The 11,386-nt window shown below is 47.3% G+C and overlaps 1 protein-coding gene across 2 annotated transcripts in view; it reads right to left on the bottom strand.

Annotated features, from left to right (window-relative positions):
* Positions 1 to 215: 215 nt before the first annotated feature.
* LOC311145238 (intersectin-2-like) overlaps positions 216 to 11,386 on the bottom strand; it is a 43,580-nt gene continuing 32,409 nt past the window's right edge. For both annotated transcript variants that reach the window (XM_084181471.1, XM_084181472.1), the window contains 19 exons: positions 11,271 to 11,364; positions 9,833 to 10,029; positions 9,536 to 9,591; positions 9,280 to 9,446; positions 9,160 to 9,205; positions 8,920 to 9,041; positions 8,725 to 8,821; positions 8,389 to 8,583; positions 4,134 to 4,255; positions 3,948 to 4,054; positions 3,586 to 3,769; positions 3,222 to 3,320; positions 2,858 to 3,025; positions 2,527 to 2,739; positions 2,191 to 2,309; positions 1,998 to 2,080; positions 1,780 to 1,863; positions 1,397 to 1,570; positions 216 to 1,182 (listed from right to left, as the gene is read on the bottom strand). In XM_084181471.1, the coding sequence (XP_084037597.1) occupies positions 1,025 to 1,182; positions 1,397 to 1,570; positions 1,780 to 1,863; positions 1,998 to 2,080; positions 2,191 to 2,309; positions 2,527 to 2,739; positions 2,858 to 3,025; positions 3,222 to 3,320; positions 3,586 to 3,769; positions 3,948 to 4,054; positions 4,134 to 4,255; positions 8,389 to 8,583; positions 8,725 to 8,821; positions 8,920 to 9,041; positions 9,160 to 9,205; positions 9,280 to 9,446; positions 9,536 to 9,591; positions 9,833 to 10,029; positions 11,271 to 11,364 (2,485 nt within the window). In that variant the 3' untranslated portion in view covers positions 216 to 1,024. The remainder of the gene's footprint in view (positions 1,183 to 1,396; positions 1,571 to 1,779; positions 1,864 to 1,997; positions 2,081 to 2,190; positions 2,310 to 2,526; positions 2,740 to 2,857; positions 3,026 to 3,221; positions 3,321 to 3,585; positions 3,770 to 3,947; positions 4,055 to 4,133; positions 4,256 to 8,388; positions 8,584 to 8,724; positions 8,822 to 8,919; positions 9,042 to 9,159; positions 9,206 to 9,279; positions 9,447 to 9,535; positions 9,592 to 9,832; positions 10,030 to 11,270; positions 11,365 to 11,386) is intronic.

Below are 11,386 nucleotides of genomic sequence, written 5' to 3'. Positions count from 1 at the left end.
ACAACTAAAGAACAAGACCTCCCCAACATTTATAAGAGATCAAATTTAAAAGACAAAATAAACTATTCCATTGAAACACCCATAGATTGGAGAGGGAGCACATGGCAGAAGTATGTTGTGTAGTATAGCAAGTATAAAAGGTAGTCAGAAAGACAGGTTGTTTTAAAACTCAAACGTTAGTCAGATCTCAGTGTCGCCACAGTTTCTTACAGATCCTCTGCACATGTATCTTTAATGTTACTACACTCATAAGAGAGAAAAAGAAACAGATTGAGATAAAATAAAAGACGCAGGTTTTGATACAGTAATATAGACTTTGACAGCAAAAGGAAAAACACTTAAGTCCTGAGATAAGTCTCATGTCCAGTGGTAAACTATCATGGCAAAAAGCACCACACCTTTCTAACCTCTCTCCATTTTACCTCATATTACTTTCCCAAACAAAATCTTAGCTTTAACAAATATTTACTGAAGAGTTAAGATGATCTGTAATGAAATAAATAGTTTCAACAAACATTGGCCTGGGTTGAGTTCACAACAAGCATCCTTGGCAGAGTGAGAGTCAGTAGCAGAGGAGTGTATAGGCCATAAGTGTTTGTGCTGGTTCAAGTAGAACCACTACTGCTAGAAGCTGCTCCTAAACACACAGATCAGCTTTACACTAACCCAACCCTGCCCTCCCCCAGTCATGCCTAAAAGGCTAAACTGTCTTCAGATCAGTGCTTAGGACCGACCGTCTGACATCAGACGAGGAGGGAGGGTTCCCATTAGCTCATCGGGTGGTAAATTGGCAGCTCCAGGTAAAAGTTAGCCCTGGCCTAACCACAGATCTAGGATCAGGCAACCCCAAACTTAACCATTAGGAAGATTAACAATATCAGACCCTGGACCAGCAGTTACGTACAATTTCTACCAAGGCCCTCCAGTGTGGCTGCAGAACAGGATGTCCTTATTTGGGCGTCCTTTGTTTGGAAGTGCTGCAGGACGTTTTTTATTTGGACGTCCAGTGTTGGCCCAGAGGTCCTTATTTGGACGCTCTGTTTTGAAAGAGCTGCAGGTCGAGGCGGACCCAAACCTCTCCAGTGGGGACCTCGTGCAGGAGCAGCCGGCGCGTCGCTGGACCCTTGTTCTCCAACTCCTTCTTTATGGTCGCCACGGGAACCTCCGTACGACCCAGGAAGTCTGGGAAACGGCAGAGAGGAGAGACTAGTTAGCAGTACGACACATTATACATAGAGGTTGCGTTCCAGGCCGACTACATTGCAGACGTTGCAATGCATCAACTGTACTACACCAACTGTGCAGTCGGGCATCAGATTGCTATATCATTTGATGTGGTGAGCTGATATGTTAAACAACTATTTTAGAATGTCTTGATTCGTGTGTGCGTGCTGACCGTCAGGGGAGAACTGGTCCTTCTCGAAGATGGTGATGCAGAGGACGTCCTGGTACAAATCTCTGATGTTGAACTGACAGTTGAAGTTCCACTTGGGGTTGACCGTGTCACTGAGGGTCCTAGAGGTGTAGATCTGAGCTCCCATGGTTACCTCGCAGTAAGGGTTACTCTTACCTGGGAGAGGAAGAGGAGAGAGAAGGAGGGGGAGGACAAGGAGGAGAGAGGAAGAGGAGGAGAAAGGTGTTAATACATACCAGTGCTCAAGATACGAATACAGTCTGTACCTGTGTTCTGTTTACATGTAAACCTTCCTCATTGTAATAAGTGGTACTAGTTCATGTCCGCTGTGTAGGTAAACTACGTATGATGTGTATAAACCTCACCGTTGGGTTTGCAGGACTTGAGTTCAGTGGCCTCCAGGATGGTGACTAACAGCCGGCCGATTCCACTGGCCTTCAGGGAACGAGCTGCGCACACACGAGAATAGTCACACCACTACTAGGACTACTGCTTTAACTATTGCAGTGTGTGTGTGTGTGTGTGTGTGCGCGCGCGCGTGTGTGTGTGTGTGTAAGAGAGAGAAAAAGAGAAAAAAACAGACCTTGGTAGGCCTTCTCCCTCTTCTTCTTATCTGTCTCTAAGAAGTCCTCCGAGGCAGCTTTGATCTTCTGCACCCAGGCCGTCCTGCAGAACCAAAATACACACATGACATGAGCAAGGGTAATGGAATGTGAGTGCCTGCATATTAGTGTGTGTGCATGTGTCCCCGCATTTGGGTTTGTGCCTGCACGTACCTCTCGTTGATGTTCTCGGTCTTGAGGCTGTAGACTCGGTCGATGTGGGAGATGTGGAAGAAGGGCTCTTCACTGGAGGGGTCAGGCAACTTCACTAGAACCTCGTTGAGGAACACCGGCTACAGGAGGAAACATAAGGCTGTCACAACCGGGCCATAATACATGTCATAACCACTGAGGAACAAAACAACTGGATACGGGGATGTTCTCAATTTGAATGGGCTCAGATGGGTGACGCTTTTCGAATAGGAAGTGTCGTTTCTGTACCTTGCCAAAATGATCCATTTGGAACTAATGCTTGTGTGTGCGAGCACGTCCACTGCATTTGTTTCTCACCGGTTTATACATCTTGAGCTGTGTGTTGTTCTTGTTGCTGAAGAGTCTGTCTGGTCCCGAGGAGCTGAACTGTTTGGCAGCGTGGGTGAGCAGTAGGAAGTCGTTAAAGAGGAAGGCCCACAGCTCCTTATTGCTCTTAATCTTGTACACCTTACCACTGTGGAGCAGTTTACGGGGCCCCAGGCAGTTAGTCAGAGAGTTAAACACCAAGTTCTGCACGGGAGAGAGAGGGAGGGTTACAGAGGTTTATGTGTGTGAGGTATTATCTGTGTATATGATGTGTGCATGATGTGTGTATGATGTGCGCGCTTGCGTCGGTGTCTGTGTATACCTCTGTGACTCCCTCACACTGTACGTGTGACTGCATCCACTCCAGCCTGTCAGAATTCTCCTTCTCCCTGACTCCCTCGTTGACCTGAGAACACAGCTCCTCAGCCCGCTCCAAAGCCTCTCTCAGGGGGCCGCGGTCCACATGGCCCTCCTGGGTACTCTCCAGGATCTGAGACAATCAATAGACAAGGGTTAAATATACACACACACATACACAACCAACCAATCTTTTTACATCAGCAGTTGTCACAAAGTGCTTTCCAAAGAGCAAGCAATGCAGACGCAGAATACACACTCTCACATGACTAATACACACACGGGTACAACACACGCATACATGTACAAACAGACACGCACACACTTACGTTTTTGATGTGTAGAGGGTAGCGTGTGATCCTCTGCATGGGCTTCAGCAGGAAGCTGGATAAGGGCATGCCTTTACAGCGGTAGTCTGTGGCGATTTTCTGATGGCGGAAAAGCAATATTTAATATGAACACACAACCTTCCATGTATAATCAGCACTCTCAGGTTGGTATGTATCAGAAAGGTTCATGAACATGTTCTCCTGTTGTATTCTACCTCCCTCCCCTCTTCTCATTCATTTCCCCTCTCCCTCTCTCCTCTGTACTCCCGCTTGTCTCTTCTCTTGTTTTCCTTCACTCACTGCATGTTCTTTCATGCTCCCTCTCTCCCAGTCTCCCTCTCTTCTCACTAGCTCCCCCTCTCACCTTGAGGAAGTCTTTAAAGTCCTGTTGGTTGTCAGTCCTGCTCTGCAGCAGAGCAGCTCCGTTTAGTTGACAGGAGCAGAACCGGATGTATGGCTGGAGGTGAGCCAGCTCTGACGCCAAGATGTCCCCGATCACCTGGACAGGCATCTTCTCACCCCCAGTCTTCTTACGCACATGCAGAGCCCTACGCGCACACACACACACACACATTTAAAACAGACACATAAATAACTGCATGCATACACACACAAACAAATGCACGCTCACACCACATGTTCTTACCGTCTGGCCCGAGACACCCATACATATGATCAAACTCGTGAACTCTCACACACCTAAACCCACACCATGTCAATACGTACTTTAGCAGTTTGGTGTTACAGGCGATGAGCTCCTTCCAGTTGACAAAGATCATGGCCATCTCTGCCTCTGTCAGACGGCCCGACTCAGACATGGGTTTATGGAACACCTGAATACACACACAGAGTACAGTACATAAGTGTGTTTAAGTGTGTGCGCACATGCAAGCGTCTGTGTTTGTGTGTTACCTCCATGACTATCTGTAGGTCCTCTACATATCTCTCTTCTGTCTGGAGGAGCTCGTGGATGTAACCCTGTCTCTTCCTCTCCTGGGGAGTCATAGAGTCTAGACTGTTCAGGTCAGCACACCCTGAGAGAGAGAGGAAGGGAGGAGAGAGGGAGAGGGAAGGAGATAGAGGGAGAGAGCGAGCGAGTGAGTGAGGGAATCATACAAATGTAGGATCTTAATTTGATCACTTTTGTTGCTGAGAATTTTCCTGCACTGCAGGAAATGCAGATGACCTTAATAATTTACATAAATTCACTGAAAACCTGCCTTAACACAATTATATTAACAGTATTGCACTTCCATGTAGCTTAATTGTGGCCAGCTAATAGCCTAACCACCGATCAAGCAACATTATGGACTAAACGTTAAAATCCTGTTGCTGCAGGATTATTTTGCTGCAACAATACTGGTCAAATTAGGATCCTACATCTGTATATAATCAGAACAGACAAACACACATTCACATTTATATATACTCTGAAAACACACACACACACCTAAACCCATCAATCTATAGTCCGTCTCAGAACCAACCACACACATTCACCCAAAGCAAGGGCACTCTTACCTTGTGCAGAGTGCCCATTCTGACAGCCGTGGAGTCCCATACAGGTGGTCTCCTTCTCTTTCTCAGTATCACCCCCCTCTTCCCTCTCATCCCAGAGCCTTAGAAACTGCAGCTTGTCTTCACTGTGTAAACTCATCCTCTCTCTTCTGTCTCTTTCTACCCAGGTAGGCTATGAGACGCTCTCGCTTTATCCAACCCTCTAACCTGTGTTCTCCTCTCTCCCCCTCTCCTCTATACCCCCCCTGCCCTCTCATCCACATACACTAAGCCCATAGCAAGACAAGCAGCTAAATCTGTTTGTACCAAAATAGGAGAGGGACTGTGTGTGCTTCCAGAGGATCAAGATACCTTCTACCCTGCCTTGGGAAGACATAGGAATGAAGCTACAGGGTAAATAAATGGTAGCGAGAGATCAGAATATCTAGATACTGTGTTCCCATTCTGAAACTGTGGGTGTTTATTTCAGATAGCAATGGTGTTGTGTTGACTTTAAACACACACTGTCCTCCTGATCTCTTCCACAGACAAACTGTCATACCGTTAATGCTGTCCTAACATTCACCCAGGGATGACGACAACACACATTTCAAAACCAGCCTTTAATTTCTCCTTTCACTATGGATTTAGATTAGCCCAACCGGGCGGCAGATGGCGCCATTATTCCGTTTACGTCGTTTGTCATCTGCGTCCAACTGGACTCTATGCAGCCGGCTACACACTACCGGTTGGGCTAGACTCAGATAGAAACCAAGACAGAGGCACATTTTCAAAAATAGTCTCACTGTGGTATGTGGAACGGGGACTAGCCCATAGTAGAATAGAGAGTAGGAGGAGCTGTAGTAGGATGCGGAGAAAGAGCAGTCCAACCCCTGGACAGTGCTTGGTTGTCCAACAACCTCCACTAGTTTGCATAGTTTAGTTTCCTTTTCAGTGTTACAGCAGCTAGCTACTTCACTCTAGCTTGATCATGCACTAAAACATCATCAGTAATCATAATAATATAGTCAATGCCAGAGAATGAAGGTGCAATTGTAACTAGGTGTTTGTTCTGCTCTCGACACTGCAAAGCTCAAAGAGTTGATTCAAAGAGCTATGAATCATCACAATCAGGTTTGGCTTCTAAACACACAGTGGCCCCAGCAAATTAGTTGTCAGAATTCAATTAATGATGAATCGTTCCAGTTGAATCAGAGAGGACTCCTTTTGATTGTCACGGATCCTCTAACAAATACAGTGTGGCCAAAGCAAACGACTCATCATTATTGAATCAGTTAGGAATCCGAGCGAGATGGTGGGTTCTTTGCGAGCTGAACTTTAATGATAAATGAAATAAAATAGGGCTAATAAAATTATCTGTCGCTCCTTCTAAGAGAAAGAGAAAATGGGAGGAAAGGAGAGCGGAGGGGACAGGTGAAGGGGGACAGCCACAGAGACACCCACTAGATCAACGTTAGCGTCATTGCACTTCAGGGTCACCAAACACTTGTCCTAATATAGAAAACAGTTTTAAGAGTGTGCATGTTTGTTTAAACCTGTTCGCTTCACCCAGCATACATTTTTTTCTTTAGATTCAGCCAGTGGTCCTATAGTATAGAACACCATGTGAAAAAGCCCTGTTTTGAGTTTGTACCCAATTAACAGACTAATCAACATCAGGTCAGAAACGTCATTGGATGCATTAACGACAGCAGGGATACAGACAGACAGGGGTCAAATCTCAGCTCTTGGTTCAGTCCCAGGTTAAAAAAGCCAGTTGGTGGGAGTTGAGTTGAAAAAGCAGGAAGAAAAGGGACAGATGCTCCAGGTAGCTTCCCCTACCCACAGATCTAGGATCAGGTTACCTAACGCTAATGCTAACTCTGACCATTAAGGCGGCGTTGCCCAAACTCAGTCCTGGGGACCACTAGGGGTGGTCATTTGGGTTTTTGCGTTAGCACTACAAAGCTGATTCAAATTATCATCAAGCTTTGATTGTTTGAGTCGGCTGTGTAATATTAGGACAAAAATCTAAAACGTGCACCCCTTGGGTCACCAGGACAGAGTTTGGGAAACGCTGCACTAAGGGATGACAACCTATCAGACCCTGTATCAGTGGTAGAGTAGGTAGAAGTTAAACCCTAACCACTGGCACAGGGACAGATGTTATTTCATTCCCCTCGTGGTTGAAGTGATAGTGCGAGACTGGCAATTACGCCGATTTTCTACTTACCCAAAGACAGATTAAGTCATGGATGATTGCAACTTCAAACTGCATGCAGACATAAAAATGTTATCCACGGTATCCGACTCTGGGTATGTAGAAAAATGGCTTAATTTCCAGAATTTCGCACTATCCCTTTAAAGTTAGCATTATGGGTTGGGTAATCTGACCCTAGATTTGTGTTTAAGGATAACGTCTACCTACTCCAAAACAGACACAGGCAGCAGGTCAGAGGTTAGAAGTCAGAGGTGTGGCCAGACAGGGGTCAGAGGTTAGTAAAGGGGCGGGGCCTCCAACAGTCCAGCTCATGTGAGCGTGATAGTAGGTCTCTGAGACGGAGAGGAGGAGGAGACACTACCACCCTACAGAGAGAAAGAGATGAAGGTAAGAGAGAAGAGGAAGGGAGAGAGAGAAGAGGAAGGAGGAGAGAGAGAAGGGGAGGGGAGGGGAGGAAGGGAGGGGAGGGGAGGAAGGGAAGGGAAGGAAGGGAGGAAGGAAGGGAAGGAAGGAAGGGTAGGAAGGGAGGAAGGAAGGGAAGAATGGGACGGGAGGGGGGAAGGATGGGACGGGAGGGGGGAAGGAAGGGAATGGAGGGGGGAAGCAAGGGAAGTGAAGGGAAGGAAGGAAGGAAGGCAGGAAGGCAGGAAGGCAGGAAGGAATGAAGGAAGGAAGGAGGTAAGGGGAGGGAAGGGAAGGGAAGGGAAGGGAAGGGAAGGGAAGGGAAGGGAAGGGGAGGGGAGGGGAGGGGAGGGGAGGGGAGGGGAGGGGAGGGAAGGGAAGGGAAGGGAAGGGAAGGGAAGGGAAGGGAAGGGAAGGGAAGGGAAGGGAAGGGAAGGGAAGGGAAGGGAAGGGAAGGGAAGGGAAGGGAAGGGAAGGGAAGGGAAGGGAAGGGAAGGGAAGGGAAGGGAAGGGAAGGGAAGGGGAGGGGAGGGGAGAAGTGAAAGGAAAACGTGAGTGAGAAGAATGGATTGATTGACGAACAGGTGAAAATTAGAAGAATGGTAGAAAGGAATCAAGAGCAGGGAAATATTTCCAATTTGTTTGTTCGCCCCAAGAGTATAAATAATAACGTTGCTAGGGTTTCCCAAAGTCGGTGAACGTTTTGATTTTTGCCCTAGCACTACAGCTAATTCAAATAACCAACTCATTATCAAGCGTTGATTATTTGAATCAGCTGTGTAGTGCTAGGGCAAATCCAAAACGTGCACCCCGGTGGGGGGGGATGGGGGCAGGACCGACTTTGGGAAGCCCTGCCCTAACCTGTAACCTCTTTAGACTAGTTTGACTCACCTTGCTGACTGGCTCTACTAACATCTTCCATATACCTGTCATGTGTACTAGGATGCATCTATCTGCCCACCCTGTCATGTGAACACTTAAATTGAGAAATTATAATTTGAGAAATGACGACTTTGGAAAAGCACATCAAAAAAGTGATGTACTCACATTGCTGGCTGGGGTCGGTGTCGGCGGTGGTCATCTTGACGTAATTGGTTGGGAACAGACCGGTGACCCCGTTGACCTCCCCTTTCCACCAATCGGGGTCGTTCTTGTCGAACACACTGATCAGTTGACCCTTGGAGAAGCTCATCTCGTCCTCGTTAGCTGCCTTATAGTCGTACATGGCAATGACCTGACACACTGGGGGAGATGGGTAGAGAGGAGTGGGAGACAGGAGTTAAGGTGTGAGATGGCTTAGAAGTTCCAAATAAACTGTAGTCGCTCTTCTTCACTCACTGTCTACTAAAGATGTGTTTGATGAGATAGGGGTGTGTGTTTCACCTGGTAGAGGTGCTGGCGTGGACTTGCCGCTGTTGGATCCCAGCATTTTGACGTGCGAGGCAGGAAACCAACCCTTCTGACGCTTCTTTCCCCGCGCCTTAGAGATCAATCAATCAAATAACAATTTACGCAAATGTATCGATCAAAATCATATTGCCTCATTTAATTCTAGTCTAAAACAACCAGTCAGCCAACCTGCAGTTCTCCGAGCCACCAGCCGGTGGCGTTCTTGCTGAGGATGAGGATAAGCTGTCCTGGCGCCAGGCTGAGCTGTTCTGTCCCCGTGGCCGTGTAGGCTGTGCTCACCTGGGCTATCTCTGCACACGCACACACAAGTAGGGAGTTATATCAGATTTAGAGGACATTTTGAAAGGAAGAAGAAGCAGCCATACTGTACTTTCCCAGCATGGGAATAATTTAGTGTGATGTCCTTACCTGGTTTCTTCCCAGGCTGACCTGATTTCCCAGAGTTGCTGGATGTCTGAAAGAACAAGTTACAGTACTTAGGTCTTAAGTACAAGCCAGGTACAAGTTACAGTACTGTGCGTGTCTTACGTCTGTCTCTTTGGGTTTGACGTAGTTAGAAGGGAACACCCCGGTGCGGTCTCCGATGCCTCCGCTCCACCACTCTCCCTCTCTCTGGGTCACCAGGATGACATCACCCTCCCTAAATGTCAGGTCACCAGGCTCTGGGCTCTCATAGGTGTACAGCGCCACGTACTCTGGTTGTACGACACAAAACATGACCTCAGAGACATTCTGATTGGATGACACAAAACTTGAGCTCTCAGAGAGACAAACATCAAACTACCTTCCTGTTGAGCAGCATCTGTGGCTTCAGATCCATCAGGAGGGGAGTTGATCGAGCTGGAACAAGACAAATAGACATTATTAAAACGATTAATACATAAGCAAACACAGTTATCTAGTTCTACTGCAGGCGGTTCCCTTTGGCACACCACACAGGCAGCCTTGCACACATATCTTCAGGTACACATGACTGAATTCTAAACAAAAAACACAGGACTGAATTCCTTCACTGATAACAAAAGGGCCTGTCAGACAAAAAGATGTGTGTGGGGGAAAAAAAACTGTGTGGTGTATTTACTTGGTGGTGTCTTCATTGTCTCCCAGGAGTTTGACATATGTTTTGGGGAACCAGCCTTGCACCCCGTTGAGCTCCCCCAGCCACCAGCTCTCCTGCTGCTCCAGCACCCAGATCACATCATCCTTACTGAAGTTCAGATGGCTCTCTGTCTTAGCGGTCCACGAACACAGAGCCTGGGCCTGCAGGCTACCCACCACCTAGAGCAGTTAAAGATAGTGTGGCAGATAGCGAGGACGAGGGTGATGGAGGGAGGAAGAGACAGAGCAAGGAGGTAGAGAGAAAAGGGGTGATGGAGTGAGATATAAGATTGAGGGGGAGAGAGGGGAGAAGGACATGGGGTCAAAGTCAAATTGGGAGATTGTAGTTCAGGGTTCTCCAACCCTGTTCCTGGAGAGCTACCCTCCTATAGGTTTTCAATCCCACCCCAGTAGTAACTAACCCGATTCAGTTTATCAACCAGCTAATTATTAGAATCAGGTGCGCTAGATTAGGGTTTGAGCGAAAACCTACTGGACGGTAGCTCCCCTTTTTCATTCCTCATGAATTTAAATGTTCTAGACTGGTGTAAGCAGGCTGGAGGGAGTTTCCGTCATATTCCTTACACCAGTCCCTTCCTTTTAACCAGTGCTGTCTGAATCTGTGTGTATAAATCAGAGTAGGCATAAGGAATTATCTGTCTAGTCAGAGCAGTGTTTCCCAACTGTGGTCCTCAAGTACCCCCAACAGAACACATTTTCGTTGTAGCCCCGGACAAACACACCTCATTCAACTCATCAAGGGCTCACGCTATATCCCCGCTATTTAGTGGCCACAGCAAATGAATGACACAATAAATGGTTCAGGACTCCAGCTGCAGGTGGTGGTAAATCACCAATATAAGCATTATGCATTTTTTCAACATATAAGATAATTGACCATTTCTAAATGGAGATGGCCTCAATGGATCTGCCTGTGGGACAGATACAAAGATGAGTCCTCTAATTAACTCTATGGAGCAACGGGATCTGTGTGGGGTGTTACAGTGTAAATATCACCCGACACTTCCTGCTCCTCCACTCCAGCTTCCTGGTTGTATTGTGTACAGGCGATGGTGAGGACAGCTATGGCAGCACAGTCCTGTGGAATCCCTGGTGCAATAACCAGCCGTAGCCCCTATCCATTCAGTGTTAACATATTTAAGAAGGACCCTCTAGACCAGGGTTTCCCAACCCTCTCCTCGGGCCCCCCCAGACGTTTCAGATTATGTTTTAACCCTAAAATGGCACACCTGATTCAATTAGTCAACTAATCATAAAGCCTTTGACTAATTGAATGAGGTGTGCCAGTGTGCCGTGCTCTAGAAAAGGTGGAGCCATCCATCACCAATCACGATATTGGCCATCTTGGCCACCTACTCATCCCTTGCTTCCAATTGGCTCGTTCCACCCCTCTCCTATACCTGTATCTGATCCAAGGGGGCGTGGTGAGGGGCGTGTGTAGGTGTGAAGGCGGAGTTCTGTCCCGTTGGCATGGCAGCGTCTCCCCCGGGTTTCCTAGAAGACATCAAGGGTCAAA

This window comes from Coregonus lavaretus, assembly GCF_964263955.1.
Source record: "Coregonus lavaretus genome assembly, chromosome: 18".
Classification (NCBI taxonomy): domain Eukaryota; kingdom Metazoa; phylum Chordata; class Actinopteri; order Salmoniformes; family Salmonidae; genus Coregonus; species Coregonus lavaretus.
This window is presented reverse-complemented; position numbering and strand designations above follow the sequence as displayed.